At 36.5% G+C, this 11,444-nt stretch overlaps 2 protein-coding genes across 4 annotated transcripts in view; both read right to left on the bottom strand.

Moving 5' to 3' along the window:
- Positions 1-11,444, bottom strand: part of LOC118768372 (zinc finger protein 431-like) — a 139,436-nt gene that overhangs the window by 22,826 nt on the left and 105,166 nt on the right. The window lies entirely within an intron of this gene.
- The window catches only part of LOC118768368 (zinc finger protein 91-like), a 46,369-nt gene that overhangs the window by 22,600 nt on the left and 12,325 nt on the right, over positions 1-11,444 (bottom strand). For all 3 annotated transcript variants that reach the window (XM_036514699.1, XM_036514698.1, XM_036514697.1), the window contains one exon: positions 1,213-1,232. In XM_036514699.1, coding sequence (XP_036370592.1) covers positions 1,213-1,232 — 20 coding nt within the window. The remainder of the gene's footprint in view (positions 1-1,212; positions 1,233-11,444) is intronic.

Below are 11,444 nucleotides of genomic sequence, written 5' to 3'. Positions count from 1 at the left end.
CCATGCGGAAGATTCGTTGCCTCTCAGCCTTAAATTAAATTGAATGATGGTGCAAAAAGCTGTACTATTCTCCATTAATAGCTCCCATTCCAAAAACACTTTGCAGCACTTCTGGACGTTATCAAAGAAGCTTGAGAGGCGGTTGGATGGAACCTACACTCGCCTCCTTACGAGAGCTCAAAATCTCTCGTGAAAACATCATTCAACCAAAGTACAAATATATGGGAAACTGCCACCTGTGTCATCTCTTGTGAAAGGTAGAAGAGTCCAGTTTGCTGGACATTGTTGTAGAGCTGAAAACGAGGTAATTTCTACTCTTCTCCTCTGGAAGCCATCTACTCGCAATACCAGGTGCACTATCCCTAGCTTTTACTAATTTTTACTAATTTTACTAATTAAATATGCCATATTACTTACATTTTACCCGTTAATTTCCTTTATATCCCATGTAACAGTCGATCATAGGTTTCCATAAACAACAGATCAACATTTCAGCTTGGAAATTATTAATTAAGACGAGCAAATATAATTTTCCTAATTTTGTTAAGTTTCCGATTCGAAATAATTACTTTACGATCAAGAGGTTCACATAATCCTATTATTACATTATTATTAGTAGTAGTAGTAGTATCACGTTTACAGCCTTAAAGTAAATCTTTGTCAACTTACCGTATTCAGATACAAACAACGAGTCAGCGATCACTAATTAAGCACCTTAATTAATAATTTACAAGGACCACGTGGTTTAAAGGGTTGTAGAAGTTATTTCCCTTTATCTAATTCTCCAATAGATGGCTCCACTGACTGGTTGATTTCGTTTCAGTGTTTTTCTGACAACCACTTCGCAAAATTACACCAGATTATTTTAACAACGATTACTCACGTAGGATCTTTTCGGTTTGAACGGCAGATTTTTAAAATAATTTCTTTGTAAATAAACACTTTTAAACTTCGTATACTGGTAGAATGTGTTTATAAAACATCTTTTTCTCTTGGCTTTATTGAGAAAAAATTCTATAGTTTGTAAGCTATTTGTTGTTTAATTTCTTGCATTTCGGCAATTTCAACCAATCAATGACGTCTCTTGAGGTGAATCCAATTTGTCCGGATAGTTGTCAACAACAATTATTTCTAGTGTCATATGAAATTGTCCCTGTTATTTATGACATAGTACATATCAGTTATGTTCATAAAGCAAAATTTTTTCGAATGCCTTTAAAATATAATTATGGTTCTCCATAATATTTTGTTGCATAATCCCACTCAATCTTATATAGGACCCTTAGGGGGCTGTGTGGACCTGAGTTGAGAACCACTGATATAAATTGTCAGATCCTTCTCCTACCTAACCGGATGGCCCTTCTCTGCAGACCAACTTAATAGCCACCCACAGCGACATTTCTCTGTGCAGTTCATCTGTTATCGGTGATTGGGAATGTCCCACACTAGCATTTGGGGGCTTCACCCAACTTTGTCTATGGCCTGTACCATGTAACCCCTTCCAACTCCAGCTGCTGCAGTGTCCCCATTCGTACAGGAATATGGCTGTCTGCAGAACAAACTCGAAGACTGCCTCCATGCGGCATATTCGTTGCCTCTCAGCCTTAACACTTTAGCATTTAATTCGGCCATAACCAGCCCAATTATTCCACCTGTTTTATGTTAAAACTGTCTGGATCCAACCTCTCACACCTACCCTACAATGTCATTTTAAAAATATATAGCCTCACCATTTAAATTTTGAGGTTGCAAAATAATATGTGATTAATTCAAAACAGTATGAATTAAATAGGCAATAAATTTCACAAAGAAATCTGAATGCTAAAGGGTTAAATTTGATTGAGTGATGGTGCAAAAAGCTGTACTATTGTCCCTTAATAGCTCATCTAAAAGCCCCCATTCCAAACACACTGATTGCAGCCCTTCCGCAGCATTACCACCCTGATTTCCCTCCATGACGCCATCCACCCAGGTCCACAATCCACCATTGCAAGGTGTACCTTTCCCCAAGAGTGTGTCGCATCAATGGATAACCTCTTGCTAATCCAACTTTTCAACCCTTTGTTTTACCCTACAGCCCTTTATGAGCTCAAATATCACTGCTTCCGTTTCATTTCTCTCTCCATCTGCCCCATTCTCTACCTGTGTTGTGTTTCTTTCAATTAATTATAAATATAACAAAAATTTAGTAAAATAACTTAGTTATCATTAAGCTAGTGTTAGGAACATAAATTGTGACTAAGGTTTGGTGGAAGATTTCAATTCAAAACTTATGAAAACAAGACATTTGTACTCATTGCCAGAGCCAGTTTCAGCCGGGTTGGCAACAAAAGGGTTAATATAAACTTAGTAAGGCAGAACCTAGTCACTCTCCTGGCGAAATCAGGTCAGTTGAATCATCAGGGACCAGGTTCAGTTTTTTGGAAGTTCTGATTTTTAATTCTTACCTTTATTCACCTGATTAAAACGGTTTTTTTGTAGAATGTTACACTTTTGTTAATCAGTAAAGAATATGTCAGAAACAGCAGTACTGGACTAAAGCCCATTCTTGTTATTAATTATTCTTTGCCTAACTTGGAAACTTCCATTCGTTCGGATTTCAAGTCTGTAATCCAAGTGGAATGCATGCAGTGAATGTAGTCCAGTTTGACTTTCATGACACATTGTGGATTCAGTGAGGTATTTATGGATGTATGCATAACTGAAAGGAGAAATCTGTATTTACTTTAGTAAAAACTAGCATTATGACCCGTCGTTGTCGGGTCATAGTCCTAGTGCATGTATATATGTGTGTACAGTTTAACACATAATACTGAAATAGTGGAGAAGATATGATATTGCTATGGGCTCGCCCTAGGCAAGAAGTTGAACATTTTTTTTACCCATGAAACTACATGGACCCTAAGTAAGGCATGTGTAAAATTTGAATGAAATTAGTTGTGTAGTTCTCAAGTTTTAGGGAAACACACATTCTCAGTTTTGTATATATAGAGATGTATATGTCAGTATATATTGTGGATACACAGGTGCAAAATCTCTGGCCCTCCCTTGGTGTTTTACTTTTTAAACAAGGTAGGAGAACTAAGCAGTGATGTTTATAAGTAAAATGTTATTTCCATTCTAAGAATGTCAGTGCCAGATTCGAACTCATTCACCATGTTTTGTCATAGAGAAAATTTCTTGTTGAAGAGAAATGGTGTAAATACACCTAAATCAGATTTACACCATTTGTCTAGAGCCAGAAATTTTACACCATGGAAGTGGATCCAGGCAATGACTTTCCCCAACATGTCAAATCAAACTCTAGAGACTTTATTGATTGCTTCGGCTTATCCTTATACCTAAGGACAGGTCTTCCTCTGCCATGATATCCATCCATTTTTTGGCCATAAAGAAGAATTTTTTTTAATGAAATCATTTGTCATTTGAAAAACATGTCCTAACCATCTGCACTGAATTCTCATCAACACGCTTTGGATGCTGGACATATCACATATTTCTAAGATTTTGACATTTGATGTCTTATCTTGCTATTTTGTTGCACAAACAGCACATGTGGAAAGTTTCAAGTTTTTTTATATTTCTCTGTAAAAGGGAGTCCATGCTTCTGCCCCAAACTCAAAATACGAGATTAGTATACACTTATTTTAGTCACCAGACTGTCACTGTGTTCACAAACACACACACACATATCAAATCAAATACATAACCGAGAGAGCTACCACTAGTTTCATGCTGTTTTGATACATGAACAGGCATATTTATAAAATACACCATGTATCTTAAGGGCATACAGCCAAAGAAACCAAGCCAAATCTGACTGGAACCTGGAGCAGAACTCTGGCTTGCCAGCACCTGTCACACGTTACCATCCATGCCTGAATACAAAACGGATGGTAAAGGATGATGATGATGATGATGATGATGAAAACGCAACAAAGACAAAATCAATGTCACTTAAAACTTTTATTCCTTATTCCCATTCCTTTATTCTCTCATAACAAATTCCTCAAAAATCCAGCACAATCATCTTCAGAAACCAAAGTCATCTCTGTGTTGATATATTTAGAAATATAAATGATATTGAAGTTGGGGTTCGTTAATATCAAATTGCTAATGATGAAATTAAAGTTGATGAGGTCAAACTTGAAGGGGAATAAATCTAGTCTTTTAACAGACAAAATATTCACAATTGTTGTCCTGTTGTAATAAATTTTCATATTGATATCGTTACACCTGTGTATGAATATTCACATGAGTATTTAAGTAGCCTTTTTGAGAGAAACATTTACCACAGATATCACAATGATATGGCTTCTCTCCCTTATGAACGCGCTTGTGATTAGTCAAATGACTGTTTGCAGTGAATGATTTACCACAGATATCACAATGATACGGATTCTCTCCTGTATGAATACGTCTATGACTAGTTAAACTGCTATTTCGAGAAAACGATTTACCATAGATATCACAATGATATGGCTTCTCTCCTGTATGAATACGTTTATGGATAGTCAAGTCACTATTTCTAGAGAATGATTTGCCACAGATATCACAATGATACGGCTTCTCTCCTGTATGAATACGTCTGTGACTAGTCAAAGTGGTATTATGAGAAAACGATTTACCACAGATATCACAACGATATAGTTTTTCACCAGTATGAATAAATTTGTGACTAGTCAACTGACTATTTGTAAGGAATGATTTACCACAGATATTGCAACAATATGGCTTCTCTCCTGTATGAATACGTCTGTGATTATTTAAAGTAATGTTGTGAGAAAATAATTTACCACAAATTTCACATGCATATGGCTTTTCCTCAGTATGTATACGTTTGTGACTAATCAAATAGTTTTTTGAAGAGAATGATTTACTACAGATATCACAATGGTATGGCTTCTCTCCTGTATGACTACGCCTGTGACTAGGTAAACTGCTCTTTTGGGAAAATGATTTACCACAGATATCACACTGATATGGTTTTTCACCAGTATGAATAAATTTGTGACCAGTCAAATAACTATTTCTAAGGAATGATTTACCACAGATATTACACTGATACGGCTTCTCTCCTGTATGAACGCGCTTGTGATTAGTCAAATGGCTGTTTGCAGAGAATGATTTACCACAGATATTACACTGATATGGTTTTTCACCGCTATGAATATGTCTGTGATTGTTTAAAGTACTGTACTGAGAGAATGATTTACCACAGATATCACACTGATAAGGTTTTTCCTCAGTGTGAATACGTTTGTGATTAATCAAATGGCTATTTGTAGAGAATGACTTACCACAGATATTACAATGATACGGCTTCTCTCCTGTATGAACGCGCTTGTGATTAGTCAAATGGCTGTTTGCAGAGAATGATTTACCACAGATATTACACTGATATGGTTTTTTCCCATTAAAACATTTGTGACTACTCAAATGACTATTTGTAAGGAATGATTTACCACAAATATTACAACGATATGGTTTCTCTCCTGTATGAATACGTCTGTGATTATTTAAAGCACTGATTTGAGAAAATGAATTCCGACAAATTTCACATACAAATGGTTTTTCCTCAGTATGAATATGCTTGTGACTAATCAAAGAGCTATTCGTAGCGAATGATTTACCACAGATATCACACTCGTATGGTTTTTCCCTAGCATGAATACGTCTGTGACAAGTTAAAATGCCATTTTGGGAAAATGATTTACCACAGACATCACAGTTATATGGCTTCTCTCCTGTATGTGTACGTTTATGGACAGTCAAGCCACCATTACAAGAAAATGATTTACCACAGACATCACAGTGATATGGCTTCTCTCCTGTATGTGTACGTCTGTGACAAGTCAAATGACTATTACAAGAAAATGATTTACCACAGATATTACAATGATACGGCTTCTCACCGGTATGAATATATTTGTGTATAGTTAAGTGGCTATTTTGAGAAAATGTTTTACCACAGATATCACAATGATAAGGCTTCTCTCCTGTATGAATACGTTTGTGACAAATCAAATAGCTATTTGAAGAGAATGATTTACCACAGATATTACAATGATACGGCTTCTCTCCTGTATGAATACGTCTGTGACAAGTTAAAGTGCTATTTTCAGAAAATGTTTTACCACAGATATTACAATAATATGGCTTCTCTCCTGTATGAGTACGTTTATGTTTAGTCAAGTCACTACTTCCAGAAAACAATTTACCACAGATATTACAATAAAATGGTTTCTCACCAGTATGAGTACGTTTATGTTTAGGCAAGTCACCTCTTTGAGAAAATGATTTACCACAGATATCACACTGAAACGGTTTTTCTCCTGTATGAATACGTTTGTGACGAGTTAAAGTTCCACTTCTAGAAAATGATTTACCACAGATATCACAGTGATGTGGTTTCTCTCCTGTATCAATGCACTTGTGTTTAGCTAAGACTCTTTCTTCACCAAATGATTTACCACAGATATCACAGTGATGTGATTTCTCTCCTGTATCAATGCACTTGTGTTTAGCTAAGACTCTTTCTTCACCAAATGAATTACCACAGATATCACAGTGATATGGCTCTCTTACTTCAGGGTTTTTTCGTTTAGTAAAATCATTCATTACGAGAGAATAATTTTTCAAACATATCACAATGATAGTGTTCTTTTCATTTCCATGAATATGGTTGTGTTCAGTTGTGTCACTATTTTCAGAGAATAATTTAATGCTACAATTCTTTCATATGTGATCTTACTGAATATCTAAAACACAAGATGTAAACTGCTAACTCATTTGAAAAGTCATCAACGCTTAATTAATCTGTAAATTGATTATCTCCTCTACATTCCAGACAGTGAAGGCAAAAAAATATTGTTGTTAATTGCATTGTCCAGAAGAAATATTTTCCCATCGTTTGATGAAGATTTTATTCATATAAAGAGGTTGAAGTATTGATGAACGTGCGTTATAAAAATATGGTCTTCCTTTGATCCATAAAAGTCAATAAAAATACCAGAGGTACATCTGAATGAAGAAATTTCTTTCATGTCAACATGAAGTGATATTCTGAAATAGAAAAAGAAGCAGTAAGATAAAGAAGAAGAAGAAGAAGAAGAAGCAGTAACGCGCTGGGTTCCATTGAATCGACCTACATTCTGCCGCCAAATTTCAGACATTGTGTCTCATGTACTAAAGATTCTTTTCTACTTTAGGCACAAAGTCCGAAATTTTTGCGGTGGGAACCAGTCGATGAGACCGACATCAGTGCACAACTGGTACTTAATTTATCGACACCGAAAGGATAAAACGCAAAGTCCACGTAGGCGGAATTTGAACTCAGAACGTAAAGACACACGAAATACCGTACTTACGTTTCTTATTTCTTTACTGCCCACAAGGGGCTAAACAAGGACAGACAAACGGATTAAGTCGATTACCTCAACTCAGTGCGCAACAGATACTTAATTTATCGACCCCGAAAGGATGAAAGGCAAAGTCGACCTCGACGGAATTTAAACTCAGAGCGTGGTGGCAGACGAAATACCGCTAAGCATTTCGCCCTGCGTGCTAACGTTTCTGCCAGCTTGGTGCCTTTAAAGTACTAAAAATTGATATCATCATCATCATCACCATTATTATTTTATGCACCAGAAACGAATGAAAGTCGAAGTCGACCTCAGCGGAAAGTCCTGAATTCAAAGACGGCCGACGTCAACTTTGCCTTTCATCCCTTTCGGGAAATACTGGGTTCTATGTATTCGACTGGCAAAATCTGAAACGATCATCATCATTACTATTATTAATATAACCTTAGAAGAAATCCTCGCCAACTTACCGATTAATCAGGGCCTCATAAACAACAGGCCAACGTTTATTAATGTGACAGCCTTCATCACATTAACCGTAGTAAAATGATAGTCCTCTAATTTTACAAATTAATTACGCTACATTACTCTGGATTTTACTAATTAATTATACCACAATACTCTCATTTTACTAATTAATTTACTTTATATCACATGTAACAGTTGATAATAGGTTTTCACTAACAACAAATCAACATTTCACTTCGGAAATCATTAATTAAGACGAGCAAATACATTTCCCTATTGTTATGCCTTCCAAATAATTACTGTAACATCGAAAGGGTCACAGAATTCTATAATTTACATTATTATTATTATCATTACAGCCTTAAAGTAAATCTTTGTCAACTTACCGTATTCAGATACAAACAACGAGTCAGTGATCAGTAATTAAGCACCTTAATTAATAATTTATAGGGAGCACGTGGTTTGGAGTGTTGTAGAAGTTATTTCCCTTTATATGGTTGTATTTCTTTAATTTTCCAATAGATGGCTCCACTGACTAAACGATTTCGTTCCAGTGATTTTCTTTGTCCCTTTTCGGTTTGACCGGCAGTTTTTAAAAATAATTTCCACGTAACTAAACACTTTGAAACTTCGTATACTGGTAGAATGTGCTAATCAAACATCTTTTTCTCTTGGCTTTATTGAGAAGATTCTATAGTTTGTAAGATATTTGTTGTTCTTTTTTCTTCAATTTCTGCTATTTCAACCAATCAATGACGTTTATTGAGGCTTAAAAAAACATTCTGTGCCGTATGAATATATCCCTCGTTTAAGAAACAGATTGGGTTTATTTACAGTTCAGAAGAAAAAAAGATACCCTTCCTCTCACCCCTAACCCTAAAACAGATTAAAATGCAATAGATCGATACTAGGGTCATAATTATGGGTGACAATTTCATATGCCACCGCTAGAAAAGACTGCCGGTCAAACCGAAAAGATCCTTGCTTTTCAATCAGCTACACACTGTGAAGACAAATACCATTGGCCATGGAAATCAGGGGTTCTCAACCACTTCTTTCCTACGGACCCCTTTGAGTAGTATTCTATTCTGGTGGACACCCATAGCCATTTGATGTTTAAAAACTAGTTTCATGCTTACTTTCAAAATTCCTCGTTAGCTTTTCACAAATTAGCAGATGTAGGTTTCCTAAAATGTGTAAAATGTTGGAGAAAGAAACCTGTTTCTTGCAAAACATAACATCTCTCTTTCTCTTTTGCTCGTTTCAGTCATTTGACTGCGGTCATGCTGGAGCACCGCCTTTAATCGAGCAACTCGATACCGGGACTTATTCTTTTGTAAGCCCAGTACTAATTCTATCGGTCTCTTTTGCCGAACCGCTAAGTAACGGGGACATAAACACACCAGTATCGGTTGTCAAGCAATGCTAGGGGGACAAACACAGACACACAAATATATATATAGGCTTCTTTTAGTTTCCGTCTACCAAATCCACTCACAAGGCTTTGGTCGGCTCGAAGCTATAGTAGAAGAAAGCAAAACTTTTATGATGGCCCTTAAAATACAATTATGCTTTCCCCTAATATTTTGTTGTGTAATCCCCTCAATGCTATATTGGACCTTGAGGGGCAGTGTAGGCCCCAGTTGAGAACCACTGATGTAAATTGTCACATTTTTCTCCCGCCTAAATAGATGCCCCTTCTCCGCAGAGAAGCTTAAATGCTAGCCTGCAGTGAAATTACGGTGTGCAGTTCGTCTGTTATAAGTGCTTGGGAAAGCCCCACACATGCATTTGGGGCTTCCCCCAACTTTGTCTATGGCCTGTACCGATGCAACCCCTTCCTCCTCCAGCTGCTGCGGTGTCCCTATTTGTACCGGAATATGGCTGTCTGTGGAACAGGCTCAAAGACTGCCTCCATGCGGTAGATTCGTTGCCTCTCAGCCTTAAATTAAATTGAATGATGGTGCAAAAAGCTGTACTATTCTCCATTAATAGCTCCCATTCCAAAAACACTTTGCAGCACTTCTGGACGTTATCAAAGAAGCTTGAGAGGCGGTTGGATGGAACCTACACTCGCCTCCTTACGAGAGCTCAAAATCTCTCGTGGAAACATCATTCAACCAAAGTACAAATATATGGGAAACTGCCACCTGTGTCATCTCTTGTGAAAGGTAGAAGAGTCCAGTTTGCTGGACATTGTTGTAGAGCTGAAAACGAGGTAATTTCTACTCTTCTCCTCTGGAAGCCATCTACTCGCAATACCAGGTGCACTATCCCTAGCTCTGACTTCATGTTTAACATTTTAAACAAAATACGGGGGCAATGGTGTGTATAAATAAAATGTCGAATATGCCAGAGGCAGTTTTGAACTCATGCACAGGTCATTCACTTTGTTTTGTCATGGAGAAAATTTCTTGTTGAAGAGAAATGGTGTAAATACACCTAAATCAGATTTACACCATTTGTCTAGAGCCAGAAATTTTACACCATGGAAGTGGATCCAGGCAATGACTTTCCCCAACATGTCAAATCAAACTCTAGAGACTTTATTGATTGCTTCGGCTTATCCTTATACCTAAGGACAGGTCTTCCTCTGCCATGATATCCATCCATTTTTTGGCCATAAAGAAGAATTTTTTTTAATGCAGCCATTTTTCATTTGAAAAACATGTCCTAACCATCTGCACTGAATTCTCATCAACACGCTTTGGATGCTGGACATACCACATATTTCTAAGGTTTTGACATTTGATGTCTTATCTTGCTATTTTGTTGCACAAACAGCACATGTGGAAAGTTTCAAGTTTTTTTTTATTTCTCTGTAAAAGGGAGTCCATACTTCTGCCCCAGACTCAAAATACGAGATTAGTATACACTTATTTTAGTCACCAGACTGTCACTGTGTTCAGAAACACACACACATATCAAATTAAATACATAACCGAGAGAGCTACCACTAGTTTCATGCTGTTATGATACATGAACAGGCATATTTATAAAATACACCATGTATCTTAAGGGACACAGCCAAATCTGGAAAAGCACTTGGCTTAACAGCTCATGTCACACTTTCCCATCCAAGCCTGCATAGAAGACGTATGCTAAAAATGGAAGTTAGATGATGATGATGAAAACACAACAAAGACAAAATCAATGTCACTTAAAACTTTTATTCCTTATTCCCATTCCTTTATTCTCTCATAACAAATTCCTCAAAAATCCAGCAAAATCCTCTTCAGAAACCAAAGTCATCTCTGTGTTGATATATTTAGATATATAAATGATATTGAAGTTGGAGTTCGTTAATATCAAATTGCTAATGATGAAATTTAAGTTGATACGGTCAAACTTGAACAGGAATAAATCTAGTCTTTTAACAGACAAAATATTCATAATTGTTGTCATGGTGTAATAATTTTCATATTGATAACTTTTACAACATTCTGTATATAGATGAATCACTTCAACATTTCTCTAATTATTTAACTGTTTTCTTTCTCTTCTCTCCTTTCACTTGTTTCACCTGTGAAGTGGCATGGCTTAGTGGTTAGGGTATTTCACTCACAATTGTAAAGTTGTGAGTTCGATACACAGTGGTGCAATGAGTCTCCA

Source organism: Octopus sinensis, linkage group LG28 (genome assembly GCF_006345805.1).
Source record: "Octopus sinensis linkage group LG28, ASM634580v1, whole genome shotgun sequence".
In the NCBI taxonomy this organism is placed as follows: Eukaryota; Metazoa; Mollusca; class Cephalopoda; order Octopoda; family Octopodidae; genus Octopus; species Octopus sinensis.
The sequence above is the reverse complement of the archived record's forward strand: the minus strand, read 5'-3'. Positions and strand labels throughout refer to the sequence as shown.